The sequence below is a fragment of the Geotrypetes seraphini genome, chromosome 14 (assembly GCF_902459505.1).
Source record: "Geotrypetes seraphini chromosome 14, aGeoSer1.1, whole genome shotgun sequence".
In the NCBI taxonomy this organism is placed as follows: Eukaryota; Metazoa; Chordata; class Amphibia; order Gymnophiona; family Dermophiidae; genus Geotrypetes; species Geotrypetes seraphini.
Window position 1 is genome coordinate 9,114,756 of NC_047097.1, and position 21,324 is coordinate 9,136,079.

Sequence of the window (21,324 nt, forward strand, 5' to 3'; positions counted from 1 at the left end):
GTGGGCAACTCCGGTCCTCGAGGGCCGGAATCCAGTCGGGTTTTCAGGATTTCCCCAATGAATATGCATTGAAAATAGTGCATGCAAATTGATCTCATGCATATTCATTGGGGAAATCCTGAAAACCCGACTGGATTCCGGCCCTCGAGGACCGGAGTTGCCCACCCCTGGCCTAGGCCAGGCCCTAGGGGAAGATAGGAGGGGAGCATTGGAGAGAAAGAGAGAGTGTGAGGCCCTCCATATGTTATAAAATATATGTCCAATTAAAAAAAAGTTGTCTGATTTATCACTTCTGCCACCTGAAGGCCATTCCATGCAACTACCTCTCTGGCCATGATGAAATTTTTGTCTATTGTTGCTCCCGAGTCCATCCACTTGTGCTCTTACTCTATGGCCTTTTATTCTAGGAGTACTCTTCCCTCTGAAAAAAAAAGGTTCATTTCACGTGCATTGTTTATGCCGTTGAAGCATCAGAACATCTATCATCAATAACTGTATTCCCCCACCTCTCTGGAATACATATATAAACTTTACAAGTCAACATAAAATTATCATAATAAATTTAAGCAGAAATCCATGTTCTATAAGAATGGTGTTATATATTTTGAATTGGACTATGGTAATGGAGTTTCCTTACAGAGCTTCACTAACATTCTGGTTTCCAGATATTAAGAACCTCTTTCAAGTGTATCCATTTAGCTTTGCAAGATAGTAAATGATAGTGGAACAGGCAAAAGCTAAGATGTTACTGGCGTTGTAAGGCTACTGCTGACATGCTCTCTATAACTTTTATTATGGAATTCATACAGGTTGACCCCAATAATCAGATCTAGTGTCACTCATATGGCAACACCAGTAGCCTCTGCAGTTGGAACTAAAGGCTGACTGAATTTCAGTTTTAGGCCTATATTAAGAAGCCCTGGTGATAGAGCAACCTCTTCAGGGGCAGAAACCCCACTCATTCCTGCTCGGTGCTGCTGCTTAGTAGAAATGGCTGTAAAGACTGTTGCCAGGGTTGTGGCATAGGTTTACCATATTTTTGTACTAGTAAAAAAAAAGTGGACAAGTGGCCTCACCCCGTTCTGCAACACCTTCATCCTCACATGAACCTCATTCTCTTTTCCTTCCCAGAACCGGGACCTTCCAAAACCCAGACAAACTGCAGGGTTTTCAAAATCCATCCAAACAGTCCTCTAAAAAGAAAACATCTGGACATCTGGTAACCCTATTGTGGCAGCCATTTTGAGATCAGAACCAGCATGGGCAGGAGTTTGTGCTGCAGTTCCAATTTCAAAATGGCTGCAGGCTGCTGCTGGAAGTTCCAGAAATCATTTTGATTAGAACCTGCCTTGTACAGGAGCAAATAAGGGCACTACCCACTGACAAGGTAGGCCCAGGAGGGGGGCTTTTTTGATCATGTGTGGGGGGGAAGGGAATGAAAGCACTTTCATTTTTGGGAGCTACTACTTAAAGAAAAACTCTCTCTATACAACAACACAGAGTAAAACGATGGAAAAGGACCATAAGGTCCACATAATCTGCTCAATTCATTTCCTGTTGAAATGCTCCAGACCTCAGTCATCTCTAGCCCAATGTGGACATTATACAGCCTTACTCAATGAGTGTGATTTTCAGAAAAGTAAACCTCAAAATGTCTGCCAAACCAAAACTGCCTTCCAGCCTTCCCCCTACCCTCCCAAAAATAAACAAGCACAAAAAGTAAAAGTGTTCTTCAAGTTTCTTTATTGACATGGTATGCTGTATTTACATGAGCTGAAGAGAAACCCATCATTTCTCATATGGATTTTGATTTTCTAGCACTATTCACTGTTTTCAGTACTATCAATTAACTCATTTATTGGATCAAGGTCACCATCACTAAAATGGGTGCCATGCCCATCTCCTACCGTTCCCCAAATCTGAACCCAATCGGTGAATTTTCATAGACATTACCAGACCCTCAGGCAGACGGTAAGTCTGAATCACTACTTTCAGCTCTGATTGAAAAATACAAAAAAAAAAAAAAATTAATTCCAGAGGAATCTAGGAGTGAGCAGATCCTAGAGGAAGCAGCCACATGTGGGGTTTTGCTTTTTTCGGAAGGCAGTTATTAGCACAGTAAGAAATTAGCAGTGGGTAATTCTAAAGTTAAGACATGAACTATACCTGTATACTGCATCACAGATCTGATTAAAATGTTTTGCAGAAAGGAAAGACGCGAGAAGCAGGAAATAAATACTAAATATGTCTGTGAAGCTCTGCTGACACACAGAAAAGACAGTTCCTACTTAGTGGAATACACCATTAAAGGACAGACGGATACCAAGGAGGAAACATGGATCCTGAGGTTAGATAAAGGGAAAGAACAGAACATGTTGGCCTATTAGTAGGTGGAAAAAAGCAAGAAAGGGTCCTGATAAACTCTCACCCACAACTTACAAATGCCAGACTTTGGGTAGCAAGAAATGTAATAACTAGACAATTCACTCAAAAAACCTCTCATTTTCAACAGGGAGGACATCATAGATATTCTGTGAATCAGATCATAGGATCTTTTATGTTGTTGTTGTTAGGTGCCATCGACTCATGCTCGAATTCTAGCAACATGATGAATTGCGGACTCCTCCCTCTCCTTCACTGCCCTGATACAACATATCGCTAAAACCTGCCGCTTCTTCCTCTATAATATTACCAAAATCTGACCCTTCCTCTCTGAGCTCACTGCCAAAACACTTATCCATGCCTTCATCACCTCACGCTTAGATTGCTGCAAACCGCTACTCTCAGACCTTCCGCTTAGCCATCTCGTTCCCCTCTAATCTGTCCAAAATTCGGCTGCACAACTCATAGTCCGGGAGAGCTGCTATACTCATGTCACACCTCTCCCAAAGTAATTTCACTGGCTTCCCATCCATTTCCGAATACAATTCGAACTCCACTTACTGACCTACAAATGCACTCATTCAGCTGCCCCTCACTATCTTCTCTTCACCTATCTCCCCCTATGGCTCTGCTCAGACAAATGGTGACGGAACACACGAAGGGAAAAGCAATATTGGATCTGGTCCTCACAAATGGAGAGAGTATCTCTAATGTTTGAGTGGGTGCTCACCTGGGAAGTAGCGATCATCAAACAACGGCTAAAGTGGAGAGCGGCCGCACGATACTTAAAGTCCTAGATTTCAAGTGTACAGAATTTAATAAAATGGGAGAGTACCTGAAGAAAGAGCCGTTAAGATGGAAGGACATAAGAGAAGTAGAAAAACTGTGGTTTAAGCTTAAAGGAGCAATAAAAATGGCTAAGGACTTTTATGTGAAGAAAATAAATAAAAACAAGAGAAAAGGGAAACCGATATGGTTCTCCAAGCTAGTGGCGGAGAAAATAAAGGCAAAAGAGTTGGCATTCCTAAAATATTAAAAAAAAACCCAAGAAGAGGAGTGCAGAAAGGACCACCGGGTAAAACTGAAAGAAGCCAAGAGAGAGATACATCTGGCAAAAGCGCAGGTGAAAGAACAAATGGCTAAAAAATGTAAAAAAGGGAAACAAAAATTTTTTCAGTTATATTAGTGAAAGGAGGAAGATGAAAAATGGAATTGCAAAAACTAAAAGATGCTGGGAACCGATATGTGGAGAGTGAGGAGGAAAAAAACAAATGTGCTAAACAAATACTTCTGTTCTGTGTTCACAGAAGAAAATCCTGGAGAAGGACCGAGATTGTCTGGCAAAGTATCACGAGAAAACTGTAACATAGTAACATAGTAGATGACGGCAGATAAAGACCCGAATGGTCCATCCAGTCTGCCCAACCTGATTCAATTTAAATTATTATTTTTTTTTTTTCTTCTTAGCTATTTCTGGGCGAGAATCCAAAGCTTTACCCGGTACTGTGCTTGGGTTCCAACTGCAAAAATCTCTGTTAAGACTTACTCCAGCCCATCTACACCCTCCCAGCCATTAAAGTCCTCCCCTGCCCATCCTCCTCCAAACGGCCATGCACAGACGCAGACCGTACAAGTCTGCCCAGTAACTGGCCTAGTTCAATCTTTAATATTATTTTCTGATTCTAAATCTTCTGTGTTCATCCCACGCTTCTTTGAACTCAGTCACAGTTTTACTCTCCACCACCTCTCTCGGGAGCGCATTCCAGGCATCCACCACCCTCTCCGTAAAGTAGAATTTCCTAACATTGCCCCTGAATCTACCACCCCTCAACCTCAAATTATGTCCTCTGGTTTTACCATTTTCCTTTCTCTGGAAAAGATTTTGTTCTACGTTAATACCCTTTAAGTATTTGAACGTCTGAATCATATCTCCCCTGTCTCTCCTTTCCTCTAGGGTATACATATTCAGGGCTTCCAGTCTCTCCTCATACGTCTTCTGGCGCAAGCCTCCTATCATTTTCGTCGCCCTCCTCTGGACCGCCTCAAGTCTTCTTACGTCTTTCGCCAGATACGGTCTCCAAAACTGAACACAATACTCCAAGTGGGGCCTCACCAATGACCTGTACAGGGGCATCAACACCTTCTTCCTTCTACTGACTACGCCTCTCTTTATACAGTAGATTCTGCGCTGTTCATGGAGGAAAGTGTTTATGAACAACTTGAAAACTGAAGGTGGACAAAGCGATGGGACCGGATGGGATCCATCCCAGGATACTGAGGGAGTTCAGAGAGGTTCTGGCAGGTCCTATTAAAGACTTATTCAACAAATCTCTGGAGTGGTTCCTGGGGATTGGAGGAGAGTGGATGTGGTCCCTATTCACAAAAGTGGTCACAGAGATGAAACGGGAAACTTCAGGCCGGTAAGCTTCACTTCGGTTGCTAAAAAAATAATGGAAGTGTTGCTGAAAGAAAGAATAGTGAACTTTCTGGAATCTAATGGGTTACAGGATCCGAGGCAACATGGCTTTACAAAAGGTAAATCGTGCCAAACGAATCTGATTGAATTTTTTGATTGGGTGACCAGAGAACTGGATTGAGGACATATGCTAGATGTAATTTACTTAGATTTCAGTAAAGCCTTTGATATGGTTCCTCATAGGAGGCTCTTGAACAAACTTGGAGGGCTGAAGTTAGGACCCAAAATGGTGAACTGGGTTAGAAACTGGCTGTCTGAGAGATGCCAGAGGGTGATGGTTAATGGAAGTCGCTCGGAGGAAGGAAAGGTGAGTAGTGGAGTTCCTCAGGGTTTGGTGCTGTGGCTTATCCTGTTCAATACGTTTGTGAGTGACATTGCTGAAGGGTTAGAAGGAAAAGTTCGCCTTTTTGTGGATGATACCAAGATTTGTAACAGAGTACACACCGAAGAGGGAGTGGAAAATATGAAAAAGGATCTGCAAAAGTTAGAGGAATGGTCTAATGTTTGGCAACTAAAATTAAATTCAAAGAAATGCAGAGTAATGCATTTGGGATTAATAATCGGAAGGAAATGTATATGCTAGGAGGTGAGAGTGTTCTAAGATCTAAAGGCAAAAAAACAGTGTGACAAGGCGGTGGCTGCTGCCAGAAGGATGCTGGGCTGTATAAAGAGAGGCATAGCCAGTAGAAGGAAGAAAGTGCTGATGCCCCTGTACAGGTCGTTGGTGAGGCCCCACTGGGAGTATTGTGTTCGGTTTTGGAGACCGTATCTGGCAAAGGACGTAAGAAGATTTGAAATGTCTTTATCAGAACGGGTGGTTTTCAGAACTTTGAGTAACCCTATTTTGACTCACCTCTTGAGGATATGGTGTGAGACGCGGAAGAAATGGGGAGCAGGGATGGTGCCTTCACTTTTGGGGGCGTTATGTGATGAACCCTTCTTCCCGGTGGGTAGGGAGAGCTCGGTTTTTCTGCGCTGGGAGCGTCTAGGGCTCCGGACATTTTCTGATGTCCTTCATAAGGGGATCTTGATATCTTTTGAGGCTTTTCAGAAAAGTACTGCTTTACCTAAGGGGGATTTTTTGGCTTACTCCCAAACCCGACATTTTATTCAATCACAGGGCTGGACTGGGGAATCGATCAAGACGAGGGCTCCCTTAGAACATCTGTGTCTTACACTTCGTAGTCTGCCCAAACCCATTTCAGTTCTCTATCAATATTTTCGGGGCTCGGTTATCTTTCACCCTAAATATAAAGACATTTGGGAATGGGACTTGGGGTGTTCTTTTTCTGAGAGGGAGTGGACCCAACTTTGTCTTGAGGTGGGTAAGGCATCCTCTTGTGTTCTTATACAGGAGAATGCCTACAAGGTGTTTACAAGGTGGTGTTATACCCCAGCTAGGTTACATAAAATGTTTACGGGGTCTTCTGCAATGTGTTGGAGGTGTGGGGGGGGCTGTGGGCACATTTCTGCATATATGGTGGGATTGTCTTCCTTTACAAATTTTTTGGAAACGTGTTGTTGGTTGTTTATCCCAATTGTTACAATTTGTGCTCCCGTTGGTACCAGTGGGCTTCCATAATATGTGTGAACACACTTGGCAAACTAAACTCCGCCGGTGGGGACTGGCTGCTAAATGTTTAATTGCTAATCACTGGAAAAGATTTGAGGCACCTGTTATGTTAGAATGGTCTCTGAAATTTCATCATTTGTGTACCATGGAACTTTCCATTGCTAAACGACATGGGCACTATTTTTCATCTATTCGAACTTGGACTGTTATTATGGACAAGATTGATACTTTGGTTTAAGTTTACTGGGGCTGGGGGAATTGGGGGGATTACTGCTGTGGGGATAACTGCCTGAAGGAACAACGGGGAGTTGTCCACTTTGAATGTTTCAATCTGTTTGGGGAGGGGGGGGGGGGGATTTGGGATTTCATGCAGGGGATATCTATGTATCCATGATGTTTTGTTTATGCTTTTGTGATTCCTGATATTGAAGTCTTTTGATTGTCACATACTGTGGGGTGATTGAGCTTTGATATCCACATGTAGCTTGTATAACATAAAACTTTTAATAAAGATATTCAAGTTAAAAAAAAAAAGAAGATTTAAAATGGTGCAGAGCAGGGTGATGAAAATGATAGGAGGTTTGCACCAGAAGACGTATGAGGAGAGACTGGAAGCCCTGAATATGTATACCCTAGAGGAAAGGAGTGACAGAGGAGATATGATTCAGACATTCAAATACTTGAAGGGTATTAACGTAGAACAAAATCTCTTCCAGAGAAAAGACAATGGTAAAACCAGAGGACATAATTTGAGGTTGAGGAGTGGTAGATTCAAGAGCAATGTTAGGAATTCTACTTTACGGAGAGGGTGGTGGATGCCTGGAATGCGCTCCCGAGAGAGGTGGTGGAGAGGAAAACGGTGACGGAGTTCAAAAAAGCGTGGGATGAACACAGAGGATCTAGAATCAGAAAATAATAGTAAATATTGAACTAAGGCCAATACTGGGAAGACTTGCCCGGTCTATGTCTGTATATGGCCGTTTGGTGGAGGATGGGCTGGGGAGGGCTTCAATGGCTAGGAGGGTGTAGATGGGCTGGAGTGAGCTTTGACGGAGACTTCAGCAGTTGGAACCCAAGCACAGAACCGGGTAGAGCTTTGGATTCTTGCCCAGAAATAGCTAAGAAGAAACAATTTAAATAATTTAAATTGAATCAGGTTGGGCATCAAACCAATAACTGAAAGTATAACATTTTCTTTTCCTCATAGTCCTTCGAATTGCTGGTCACAGAAACCCACATAGAGAGGCTGAGCTTCGATACCACGTCTGAAAAAAAGAAAGAAAAACAACAACACTGTTAAGGATAGGAATAGGATAGCACTGTTTACCCCCCTATTGATGCCACATGACAGATGTTGTCATTTGAAGCTTTTTATCTCGTAGCGCAGGGGTAGGGAACTCCGGTCCTCGAGAGCCATATTCCAGTCGGGTTTTCAGGATTTCCCCAATGAATATGCATTGAAAGCAGTGCATGCAAATAGATCTCATGCATATTCATTGGGGAAATCCTGAAAACCCGACTGGAATACGGCTCTCGAGGACCGGAGTTCCCTACCCCTGTCCTAGCGATACACTTCTGCTGGGCACTGCAATGTCACCAGACTGGCCCTGCTCCACCTTCTCTCTTTGCTCACTGATGTTTTGCACTCTACTGCAATATTATTACCCTCCTGCCATGATGCATGTGAAAACGATACATGTTCTCCTGTTATCTTCAGTATCTAAGAACTTTATCTGTACATACTGAAGTATTCCATTTAAAAGATGTTCACTTTTCAACTATTATATTCAACTCTCATGGATATTCAAAAATATGTTTTTACGTGGATCATCAGAACATGAGCATCTATCGCAGGGGTAGGGAACTCCGGTCCTCGAGAGCTATATTACAGTCGTGTTTTCAGGATTTCCCCAATGAATATGCATGAGATCTATTTGCATGCACTGCTTTCAATGCATATTCATTGGGGAAATCCGTGTTCCAGTCGTGTTTTCAGGATTTCCCCAATGAATATGCATTGAAAGCAGTGCATGCAAATAGATCTCATGCATATTCATTGGGGAAATCCTGAAAACCCGACTGGAACACGGCTCTCGAGGACCGGAGTTCCCTACCCCTGATCTATTGGATAACTTTCAAAAGTGCTCACTCAGTTCCTCATAAGTCCAAGTTGTTTTTTTTTAATATAGATATACAGGTGTGTGTGTGTGTGCTCTCCTGTACCTGATGATATGTAGCCTTCATGAGCTTCTTCATATCTACAGCTTGTCTATAAACCCCTAAATGCTCCAATCATAATACTTGAACACTGGAGCATTCCATTCCTTAGTGCAATTGCAATACTCCAACTACAAAGGCAGCTATATTTTGCGCTGGTATTTACCAGAGATTCTCTGACTTTGGAGTTAGGGTGTTACAACTGTACTAAGGAATGCTCCAAGCGTTCAAGTATTATGACTGGAGCAATTCGGGGTTTACAGACAAGTTGTAGATATGAAAAAGCTTATCAAGGCTACATATCTATCTTCAAGTACAGGAGAGCCTACAAAATATTGATAAATTCACTGATGCAGCGATTTAGCAAAACATGGTACTAAGTCGGGGTACTGTAAAAATGAATGGATTTTGTCGCTTGCTGGGAAGAAGTGTAGTTTGAAGAAAAATCAAGAATTTTCAAGCTACAAGTTTACTAAAACAATCTTAATCCAAATTTATTTATATTCTATTGGAATTTTTGAAAAGGTTTTGGACTGTATAAGACAGTTATGGACTGAAAACTCTGCTGTTTACACAACATTTAAATGGCTTAACTATAGTATCAAAGAACTGACGATAATCCATCTTTTTTTTCTTATATGCTCTAGTCTTAATTACATGTGAACAAAGTTGAGCTCCGTTGGGAGATGACCCGGTATATAAATTGAAGACTAGATTAGATTAGATTAGGATTTATAAGGAGCTAAGTGAACACATTTGAAAGTTATCCAACAGATGCTCACAGTCTGATACTTCACATAAAAATATTTAGAATATCCACGAGAGTTCTTTTTAATACAATTGTGACATCTCATGGGATAGATGATTTAAGGCAGATTTTTTTGGCAACACTTTTATAACTAAACATTTAAAATAAAAATTTAGATAACTACATTTTCCATTTAGTGTTCATGCTCTCATATTTCCTAAAAATGTAGAAAACAGGTTGGAGACTGATGTACAAAGTGATTTCTCCCAGTAAGCACAGTTACTTACCGTAACAGGTGTTATCCAGGGACAGCAGGCAGATATTCTTAACGCATGGGTGATGTCACCGACGGAGCCCCGGTACGGACATTTTTCACTAGAAAGTTCTAGTTGGCCGTACCGCGCATGCGCGAGTGCCTTCCCGCCCAACGGAGGAGTGCGTGGTCCCCAGTTAAGATAAGCCAGCTAAGAAGCCAACCCGGGGAGGAGGGTGGGTCGTAAGAATATCTGCCTGCTGTCCCTGGATAACACCTGTTACGGTAAGTAACTGTGCTTTATCCCAGGACAAGCAGGCAGCATATTCTTAACGCATGGGTAACCTCCAAGCTAACAGAGAGGGAGGAGGGATGGTTGGCCATTAGGAAAATAAATTGTGTAACACAGATTGGCCGAAGTGCCCATCCCGTCTGGAGAAGGTATCCAGACAGTAGTGAGTAGTGAATGTGTGAACTGAGGACCAAGTGGCCGCCTTGCAGATTTCCTCGATGGGCGTGGAACGGAGGAAAGCCACAGAAGCAGCCATAACTCTGACCCTGTGGGCCGTGACAGCACCTTCCAGTGAGAGACCGGCCCAAGCATAACAGAACGCAATGCAGGCAGCAAGCCAGTTGGAAAGCGTCCGTTTGGAGACAGGACGACCTAGACGGTTAGGGTCGAAGGACAAAAGGAGCTGAGGAGATGAGCGGTGAGCCCTGGTACGGTCAAGGTAGTAAGCAAGGGCACGCTTACAGTCCAGCATGTGCAATGCCTGTTCCCCAGGATGAGAATGGGGCTTAGGGAAAAAGACAGGCAACACAATGGACTGGTTGAGATGAAAATCCGAGACCACCTTGGGAAGGAATTTAGGATGGGTACGCAGAACCACCTTGTCATGGTGAAAAACAGTGAAAGGTGGGTCGGCAACCAGTGCATGCAGCTCACTAACCCTCCTGGCAGAGGTGATGGCAATGAGGAAAAGCACCTTCCATGTAAGAAATTTGAGTGAAGTTGTGGCAAGAGGCTCAAACGGAGGTTTCATGAGTGCTGATAAAACCACATTCAGGTCCCAGACGACTGGAGGAGGCTTCAGAGGTGGTTTGACATTGAAGAGGCCTCTCATGAACCGGGAAACCAGGGGATGAGCCGTAAGAGGTTTTCTGAGGATAGGCTCATGGAACGCAGTGATGGCACTGAGGTGGACTCTGATTGAGGTCGACTTGAGGCCAGCGTCGGAGAGAGAGAGCAAATAGTCCAGTACGGTTTCCACCGCCAATGAGGTGGGATCGTGATGATGAACCCGAAGTGGGGAAAAGAGAAAAAACGAGGAAAAAGCGCGAGCGGGAAGGCAAAAAGGATGTTTTCAACGGCCGTTGAAACCACATGCGTCTTCTTCGCTCCGCGGAAACGAAGAAACTGGGGACCACGCACTCCTCCGTCGGGCGGGAAGGCACTCGCGCATGCGCGGTGCGGCCAACTAGAACTTTCTAGTGAAAAATGTCCGTACCGGGGCTCCGTCGGTGACGTCACCCATGCGTTAAGAATATGCTGCCTGCTTGTCCTGGGATAAACTCAGTTACTTGGACAAACCACTGGCTCTTTAAATTTTCATCCCATAGATTTTTTGATGCCCAGCCAGCAAATAAATCTTTGAAATTGGAAAGGACAGACGATATTGCTCAAAGTTTGTTCAGGGGAGGTGTTTTTGTATTTGGTTTTTTTTTTAATTTAACTTACACCTTTGCTGTAGTAGTTCAAGGTGAGCTATATTCAGGTACACTAGATCAGTGATTCCCAACCCTGTCCTGGAGGAACACCAGGCCAATCGGGTTTTCAGGCTAGCCCTAATGAATATGCATGAGAGAGATTTGCATATGATGGAAGTGATAGGTATGCAAATTTGCTTCATGCATATTCATTAGGGCTAGCCTGAAAACCCAATTGGCCTGGTGTTCCTCCAGGACAGGGTTGGGAACCACTGCACTAGATATTTCCCTGTCCCTGGAGGACTTATAATCTAAGGGCTCCTTTTATCAAGCCGCGCTAACCCCCGTGCTGGCCAAAAAACTACTGCCTGCTCAAGGCAGGCGTTTAACGCATGCTATTTCACGCGTTAAACCGCGGCTTGATATAAGGAGCCCCAAGTTTGTGCATGAAACATTGGAGAGTTAAATGACTTTCCAGAGGAATCTGAATCCTGGCTTCCCTGGTTCTTAGCCTATAGCATACAGTTTTATGTGGTTAATAAATCCCAATAAACAAGCAAAGGAAGGGGAAGTAAACGTCTCTTACCGGAGGAGCTTACACCGGAAATTGGAGAGTCTGTCATATGCATCCTTCAGGTTTCTCACTGTTGCATTGCTCCACAGCCTCTCAGCTACTGCTCCAGCTCTGGGCCTACAAAGCACATACTTGGGTTAAGTGGCTCACGAACCTCTTGCCTCAAGGTGACTGCCAAGGAGCCACAAAGGAGCATTCACTTCAAAGCAGTCAAGGCTTCCAAGAACACTGAGAACAGTCAAACACAAATATCCAAAATTCACAGGGTCAGGTCAGTCCCTCCCCATTTTCCACAGATGAAGACAGGACTCTGCTATTCACATTATTTAAAAAAAGAAACCTAAGTTGGATGCTTTTCATAGCTAAAAGCCCTTTTCTACAATTAATCCAAAATGAATTTCCATCTGGCAATAAAGATTCCACAGTCAGTTGATATGACCCCTCCACTGTACAGCGTATACAGCCTATGGGCTTTAATATGCCATCCTATCAGCTTGTGGATAATTTGACACTCTAATCTCATGATGCTATCCTATCAGGAGGATACTTTGACATGGACTTCAAGTCCTGACCAGGAACCTTCCCATCCAACCTATAACTCACAAAACTTTATTTAAAATGGGCAACAGGCAATCAGGTTACAATTTCTAGCTTGTCCTACAGAACTCCTGCCTAGGTATTTGAATCTACTAGGTTAGGGGTGGGTAGATGGGTATAAGGAAACTCCGCCCAGTGCTGGTCATTTGTGAACCATCACTCAGAGCCTAGAAATGTACACAGTGGACATTCAGGGCTCTGAGTGATATCAGAGCTACAACAGCGTTCTGGCTGTTCTGTCCCCATATTCATCTGAGCAATTTCCTGTATGGAGAAAATGTAAAACCCGTGACAAGGTCACCAGGCAAGCAAACTCCCAGGGGAAGGGGCCAGTTTAGGAAGGGTGACACACAGTAGGCTGGCTCCAGAGATCCACTAGAGCAGGGGTGCCCAACGCGTCGATCGCGATCGACCGGTAACTCAGGAAGGCAACGTGAGTCGATCCCAAAGCCCATCCCGGGCTCTGTGATAAGACTCGTGTTGCCATCCCGATCTACCGGGCCTATCAGCCTTCCTCTCCCCGACGTCAAAGACGCCGACGCCGGGCATTAGGCTGTTTTTGTCATTTCGGGGGGGGGGGGGGGGCGTGGTGGCGTGGCGGCGGCAGCAGCAACAGCCTGAAAAAGAAATCATCCTGGCCCGGGTCAGTGTCATACTCCAGAACTTCTACCTCTTCCAGCAGCCCTCTCCCTTCTACCTGCTTCCGGCCACACCCCCTGCTCCGCGGCTCTCTTCGGCAACTCAGCAGCAGCGATCGACACAAGCTTCTGACGTCGGGGCCTACCCTCTGCGAGTCCCGCTTGTTTCAACTTCCTTTTTCCACAAAGGCGGGACTCGTAGAGGGAAGGCCTCGATGTCGGCAGCTTGTCTTGATCACCGCTGCTGACGAGTTGCTTAAGAGAGCCGCGGAGCAGGGGGGTTTTGCCAGGTGCAGGTAGAAGGGAGAGGGCCAGATGCAGGACTCGTGGGTGAGGGAGCAGAAGAGAGAGAGAAAGAGAGAAGGGAGGGAAACAAAAGGAAATATTTCATACTGGGCTGGGCCGAAGTGGAAGGAGGGTGAAAAGATTCTGGCTACAGGGTGCATTAACAAAGGAAAAGGGGGGAAAGCTGAAAATGGAGATAGTGACACAAAGAAGAGAAAGAGTAAGCAGGACCTACTGAATAAGGATAGAGATACAGAGGGGACATGAAGAGGAGGTGAAATAGAGACATAGAAGTAATGCTGAAAAAGTATGTGGGGGGGGAGATAAAGACATTGAAAGGGCAAATGGTGAAAAAAGACAAGGACAGAGATAAATGAAGATTCTGAAAAAGTGGTGAGATGGACACAAAGAAGGGTGATGCTGGAAAATAGGTGGAATGGTAATTCTGACAGACACAGAAGGGAAATGCTGGATCAAGGAGAGATGGGGCTCAGGCTGGATGGAATGAGGAGAAAAGCCTTGTTGGCCCAGAACTTCCTCTCCTACATCAGAATTGACGTCAGGGAGCGGAATGCTGGTCAGCGCGACGCTTCTGCAGGGAAAGCTTGGGACGGCGGTGGCTTGGGGGCTGTTCCCCGATGGCGGTGGCAGCAAACCGAGTGGCTTGGGGGAGGGCACGGAGAAAGAAAGAAAGGGGGCAGACAGGGAGACAGAAAGAAGGGGGAACAGGGAGACAGAAAGAAAAAGTTGGGGGAGAGAATGAAGTCTGGAGGAGAGGAAACATACAGGAGGCTGAAAGAAAGGAAGAAAGATTGGATGCACAGTCAGAAGAAGAAAGTGCAACCAGAGACTCATGAAATCACCAAACAGCAAAGGTAGGAAAAATGATTTTATTTTCAATTTAGTGATCAAAATGTGTCGGTTTTGAGAATTTATATCTGCTGTCTATATTTTGCACTATGGCTCCCTTTTACTAAACCGCAATAGCGTTTTTTTAGCGCAGGGAGCCTATGAGCATTGAGAGCAGCACGAGGCATTCAGCGTAACTCCCTGTGTTAAAACCTACTATTGTGATTTAGTAAAAAGGGAGGGGGGTGTATTTGTCTATTTTTGTATTTTGTTACTGAGGTGACATTGCTTAGAGTCATCTGCCGTGACCTCTTTGAAAAAACCCGGAATATGAATAATTAACATTTTCTCTGCCTTTCAGTGTGCTTTGTGTTTTTTTTTATTTTATTGTTGGTAGATCATTTTGACTTAGTCGTTATAAAAGTAGCTCGCAAGCCCATAAAGTGTGGGCACCCCTGCACTAGAGTTTTGAAGCAGCAGTCTGGCACTGTGGGACTGCGTCCTTTCCTCCAACAGGGAAGCACCTGGAAGGGGTCTCAAGACACTGAAGCCACCAAGAAAACGAACTTTAAGTGAAAAAAATAAGAAAAGAAGCAGAGCAACTACAAGAGACTTCTGCACGGATTACTTGCAGAAATTGTAATTGGATATGTTCTTTAGCTCTCAGGCTATGGAGGCATGTGCTCAGAAAAGTGTTGGATTTCTGCAACTCCTGGCTTGTGGGTTGGGATGAAACACCTAGCAAAAGGAATCCAGAAGGGACGTAACAGAATAAATATTAAGAGCAAGTCAAAAGCAGTAGTCATGAAGATTGGGGCTATCAGAACTTCACTATGAATGTGGTTGAAAAGTTTCATGTTTGGTATTTGAGATTAGTTTAGTTGTGTTAAAAACTTCTTCAAACCTAAGACTGCATCAGGCCTCCAGCTGAGTCATGACTCCCAAAACAGTCCAGACCATCCCTAAGTTAGGTGGATACTATACTATAGTTTACAAGATAATAATCATATAATTAAGATCTTTCATAGCCACCTCACACCCTCCTGCCCAACTGAGTTCAGGGTACCTTTCCAGCAAAGTTCCCTTTATCAGCTGGTCTGACTTTTAATGCAGACTACAGCCTAGGGTTTTAATCTGCCACCCTCTGTCCCTTACTTAATAAAATCTGTAGAAGCATTCTGTCCATCAACCTCCTATCACATTTCAAGGTCTGGTAATCCTGACAACTAATCCTAGTTGCATTCATTTTGTATTCCTCCTGTCTTGACTTTTGTTTCATTTATCAATAGTTTTCCAAATTGGTTTCAGGTGCTCAGCTGCTTCCCCCTGTGTTCTGAACTTCCTCAATATATCTCCTAGACCAGTAGTAAAGCCATGGGGCAAGGACCTTCGGCTCGGATCCCCTCTGCTTTAATGGCTGGCATGGATGCTAAGCTCCACCAGCCACAGAGATCTCCTCCACGAGTCCCACCTGTGCTGTCCAAGCAGCGTTTAAATCACAAGATGCACTTCAGCCTCTGATGCCAGCTCTCTCGTGCAAATTCAGTTCAGTGACTGAACTGACCATGTGCAGGAGTACCAATATTGGTTTTATTAAGTAAGGGACAGAAGAAGGCATATTCGCCAGCAAAGATATTCCTCAATGTTACAACTGTGGCAGTGACAGGGAAGGCAGAATATACCTGGCTCCCTCAGTCCACCTTGGCCCCCCTTCCAAAAAAAATGCACTTCTGAATACACCCCTGTTAGACCGTCTCCTCCAATATGAATTCACTTCCTGCCAATTCAGAATCCTCTCAGGAACTACTGTATATCTCCCAGCATTATTTGCTCACTTCATTTCAGAGCTCTTGAACTCCCTCTACTGGTGAAATGATATACAATAGCAAAATGCCATTTAACATATGTATTTCTGATTTCTGATCTGAAGAAGGGTTACCTTCGAAAGCTACTCATAAAATGCATTAAGTTAGTCCAATAAAAAATGTATTGCCTTATTTCCTTTATGTTTATTACCTTTAGAAGTGGAATAACACGGCTTTCACACCATTTTACTCAAGATGGAAGAAAAAAAAAAAAAAAAAGATTTAGAAGTAGTGTTTTGATGAGAAAGCAAAGCACGGCATGGCATAAGAAGATGAGATTTGTTCCCCCTTAAGAATATACTTATTTAGCTCTTCTCCCAATGTCATGACCTTTACACCTCCCCTGCATGTTTCCCTCTCTTAGACGATACTTCGCTAACCCAGCAAAAAGCCCTGGCTGCTGATGCCTAGAACTAATGTAGACATTTTTGTGCATCTATGCAAGAAACAGAAAAGTAATTTACAGTCACCCTGGTGTCTTTGGGGTCCCTTACCACAATCTGGGAGTGAGGTTTGTCACATCAACATACTCTCCCCACATGCAGGCCTCCCCTCCAATCACCAGGGCCTTCTGATTTGGACTCCCTGCAGTAAGAAAACAATCATTTATTTCTATTTTTCTTTCAGCAGTACTCCCAACCTTCTTAAAGAAGTCTGGCTGCCATCATAGAAGAATGAGAGAGACATTTCCACACGTGAAGATTCCACACACAGGTTTATCAGTAATGCTGTGCATAGACTTTTCATATATAGTTTGTAATCGTCTTCCTAGGTGTAATATACAGGTGAGTTTTCGAAAGACAACATTCTGTATTACAAAATAATCTCTGCACTAAAGTGCCTCCAGTTCCCCTGAAAAGAAACACAATACATCTTACAGGAACTTCCTTAAGGAAGACCATCTCGTAGCGCTTCAAGGCCAGCTCTGTTCTTCATATCATCCCAACTGGAAACATGGCAAGACAATCCATTATAGCTCTCAAGCTTCCCCCTGTGCTTCCCTGGTAACAAGAAAGGTGGGTCCTCCAAAAAGAAATGCCTCAAAATTCAAAATGGCTTGTCGCCACTACATGCCGTTCTGGATGAGCACTGTATTTTAAACTTTTAGCGGCATGTAAGCTGGATTTGCCTAATCAAGTGAACACTGTGGCTAAAGCAGCAGAGCAATAAAAGCCATAAACATCTATCTCCATTATGGAAAAGAGTGAAGCAGATCAATATTAACTGCTCTGTTCCTACTGGCACAAAAAACAGATGCTTCCACAAACAGTAGGGATAGGGAGTCATCTTCAAAGTACGCGCATCTTACCCCATTTGGCACTCAAACTGATTTTTCAACAAAGCAGCCCCTTCCTCTGAATGGACAAATAAGTTACTTTGAATTTTAGACACGAGCAGTCCCTAAACAGGGTACAGCCAATGGCTTTAGTAATGGGAAAGGGGATGGGACTTGATATACATCCTCTCTGTAAGTACAATCCAAGTGGTTTACATATTATGTATACACGGTAGGTACTTCTTTTCTACCTAGAGCAGTGCAAGGTTAAGTGACTTGCCCCGAGTCACAAAGAGCTACAATGGGAATTAAACCCAGTGCTACAATTATACAGTGCTCCCTCGGTCATTCGCAGTTGGCAATTCGCGGTCCCAGTCATTCGTGGCATTTTCCGACCGCGAATGACCAGGCAGGAGAGAGCAGCCGGAGCGCCGGTGAGCGAAGGAAATCATTTGCGGTATGCTCCGACCGCATCTTCCTGCACTAAAGTCGGGCCTCACCAATCAGGAGCTGTGGCCAAATCACTACTCCCGATTGGTGAGGCCCGACTTTAGTGCAGGAAGAGGCGGTCGGAGCATACCGCAAGTGATTTTCCTCACTCGCCGGCCCTCCAGCTGCCCTCTCCTGTCTCCCCTGCTGAAAACCGTATTCGTGGTTTTTCAAGATTCGCGGGAGTTCCTGGAACGGAACCCCTGCGAATATCGGGGGGAGTACTGTATATATGAAGTTGGGAAAGGTTTCTTTAATTCAGATCCAATAAACCCTCCCAGTTCTTGAATAATTTTATTACCCACTATTAAATCATTTACCACAACGGTTCCTTTTACAAGGAGGAAAAAAAGCCTCAGATCCCCGTCAGAACAAGTCTTGTTTTAGGACTAGAAAGGGTAACAATCTCACAGGCTTAAAAAACAAAAACAAAAAAACTCCTAGTTTTAGTCACTTAATTTAGGGCTCCTTTTACTAAGGTGCGCTAGTGTTTTTAGCGCACGCAGATTAGTGCGCGCTAACCCCGCGTTATGCGGCTAAAACTAACGCCAGCTCAATGCTGGCGTTAGCGTGTAGCGTGCGCTATTCCGCGCGTTAATGCCCTAACGCAGTAAAAGGAGCCCTTAAACTCTTAATCTGGATATAATAAACTTCAGATCACTTTTATATCACAGTTCAGTTCAATATTTCAAATCCAGTAATACTGTAAATATATCAAGAACACTGGTCAAATTGACTTATCTTGTTTTATGTGCAGCTCTCACTTGCACAACTCTGCTGCCCAATTGTGTGTGTTATCCTCTGAACTTTGTTTGGCCCCTACATTTTAAACTGAACTGTTCTAACAGGTCTACTCATAGAATTCATATGTTCACTTACACTACAATAAAGGCCTGTCGATATAAAACAGTGGTCTCAAACTCAAACCCTTTGCGGGGCCACATTTTGGATTTGTAGGTACTTGGAGGGCCGCAGAAAAAATAGTTAATGCCTTATTAAAGAAATGACAATTTTGCATGAGGTAAAACTCTTTATAGTTTATAAAACTTTCCTTTAACAGTTAAAAGGAAAGATTATAGTTTATATATCTTTCCTTTTAACTGTTAAAGGAAAGTTTTATAAACTATAAAGAGTTTTACCTCATGCAAAATTGTCATTTCTTTAATAAGGCATTAACTATTTTTTCTGCGGCCCTCCAAGTACTCTATTTTTTTCTGCAGCACTCACATTTAAAGTTCAATATCTTTTCTTTCTCAAAACTGGCACATTTCAATCACTAAATTGAAAATAAAATCATTTTCCTACCTTTGTTTGGTAATTTCATCAGTCTCTGGTTGCACTTTATTCTTCTGACTGTGCATCCAATACTTCTTCCCTTCTTTCAGCCTCCTGTATGCTTCCTCTCCTCCAGACCTCATTCCCTCCCCCAACTTTTTCTTTCTTTCTCTGTCTGTCTTTCTCTGATTCCGTGCCCCATTTTTTGCTTTGTTTCTGGTTCCCTGTCCCCCCTCCTTCTTTCTTCCTTCCTCCGTGCCCCATTTTTTGCTTTTTTTTCTGGCTCCCTGTCCCCACCCCACCTTCTTTCTTTCTTCATTCCTTCCTGCCCTCCCCATGCCATCGCCGCCGCAGAATAGGCTGCTGCTGCTGCCGCTATCGGGAACAGGCCATCTCCCTGCTTCTCTTCTGCACGGGGCCGACCAACTCTCGCTGCCTGATGTCAATTTTAATGTCGGAAAGGACGTTCCGGGCAGCCAGGCAGCGATTGGCTAGCCAGAACGTCCTCTCGACGTCAGAATTGACGTCGGGCCGCCAGAGTTGGTCGGCCCTGCAGGGAAGAGAATAGTGGACCGCCCCCCCCCTTGGTACGCCACTGGAGCAGCAGCGTGTCTGGCCGGCTCGTTCGTTCAAAGCCACGGGTGGCGGCTCTTTGCGAGATCCGCGCCTGCATCTGAAGCCTCTCTGATGTTGTGATATCAGAGAGGCTTCCGATGCAGGAGTGGATAGCGCAAGGAGCCGCCAACCCGCGGCTTTGAGCGAACGAGCCGGCTGCTGCTCCAAAAGGAAGAGAATGATGGCCTCTAGACCGCGGGCCGCAAATAAAACCTGGAGAGCCACATGCGGCCCATGGGCCGCGTGTTTGAGACTGCTGATATAAAAGATTCTTGGATAGAACTCTTGCTTTCCAGGCAGGTAAATTAAATGAATGGTTGGGTAATATCATTATGCATTCCTCATCCTATTTCAGTTTTAGAAAATTAGTAAAAACAAAATTATTTAATCGATTTGTAAGTCTTTACTGTTTTTACGTTCACATTGTATGTACGTACTGATGATTTTATATTGTGTTTTATTCCCCGATTGCCCAGCACTTCTTGTTGTAATCCGCCTCAAACTATTATGGCTTTGGCGGTATATAAGAATAAAATTATTATTATTATTGCCTTCCTCCTGGAGGCCCAGTGTTCTTGATATAGTTACAGTATTACTGGATTTGAAATATTGAACTGAACTGTGATATAAAAGTGATCTGAAGTTCACTATATCCAGATTAAGAGTTTTAAGGCTTTTTTTTAAGCCTGTGAGATTGTTACCTTTTCTAGTCTTAAAGCAAGACTTGTTCTGACTTTGGATGGGGATCTGAGGCTTTTTTCCTCCTTGTAAAAGGAACCTTTGTGGTATATGATTTAATAGTGTGGAATAAAATTATTAAAGAACTGGGAGGGTTTATTGGATCTGAATTAAACCCAGTTCCCCAGATTCTCAGGCCGCTGCACCAACCATTAGGCTACTTCTCTACTCTGATGTTATACCTTCCTCGAGAGCAGTAAAAATAAGAATGAAGGGGGACAATGAAGCAATATAAAAAAATGCAGATTCATTTATATAAAGAAGAAGACAATAGAAAGATCAGGTATTCAGTTCTTAACGTAAAAAAGTTTTGAACTGGGAGGTTTAGGATCTGGAATTAACAATCCAATTTCTTCATCATATTTCTAATTTTTCATCCTATATATACCACAATAAATGTATCATGTTAATAATATGTTGGGTAAAAAAAGGGTCAAGCACATACCATCAAAATTTAGGGGCTCCACCAGGTAAGCATGTGTCCAGTCTTGCCCATAACTAATGACATTGAGGTACCAGGGAGAGGAGAGTAAGGCTCTGTGACCGGCTTTGGTGACAGCTGCCAGCTCTTGTAAGTAGGCCTTTTCATCGCCCTTCCATATATGCACCACCGTGTCGTTTCTCATCTGGAGTACAAGCAGAATAATGCACAAACTTGTTATACCCTACAGACACCTGATGTTAGAGTAAAATGGCATTGTTCAATCTGGGAACATAGATGTACCCCAAGGGGGTGAATGGTAGCTATTTGCTTTAAGCCGTCACCA

At 43.7% G+C, this 21,324-nt stretch overlaps 1 protein-coding gene across 3 annotated transcripts in view; it reads right to left on the reverse strand.

Annotated features, from left to right (window-relative positions):
• Positions 1-7,431: 7,431 nt before the first annotated feature.
• The window catches only part of HEXA (hexosaminidase subunit alpha), a 53,763-nt gene continuing 39,870 nt past the window's right edge, over positions 7,432-21,324 (reverse strand). For all 3 annotated transcript variants that reach the window (XM_033919556.1, XM_033919558.1, XM_033919557.1), the window contains 4 exons: positions 21,003-21,183; positions 16,659-16,749; positions 11,943-12,047; positions 7,432-7,696 (listed from right to left, as the gene is read on the reverse strand). In XM_033919556.1, the coding sequence (XP_033775447.1) occupies positions 7,633-7,696; positions 11,943-12,047; positions 16,659-16,749; positions 21,003-21,183 (441 nt within the window). In that variant the 3' untranslated portion in view covers positions 7,432-7,632. The remainder of the gene's footprint in view (positions 7,697-11,942; positions 12,048-16,658; positions 16,750-21,002; positions 21,184-21,324) is intronic.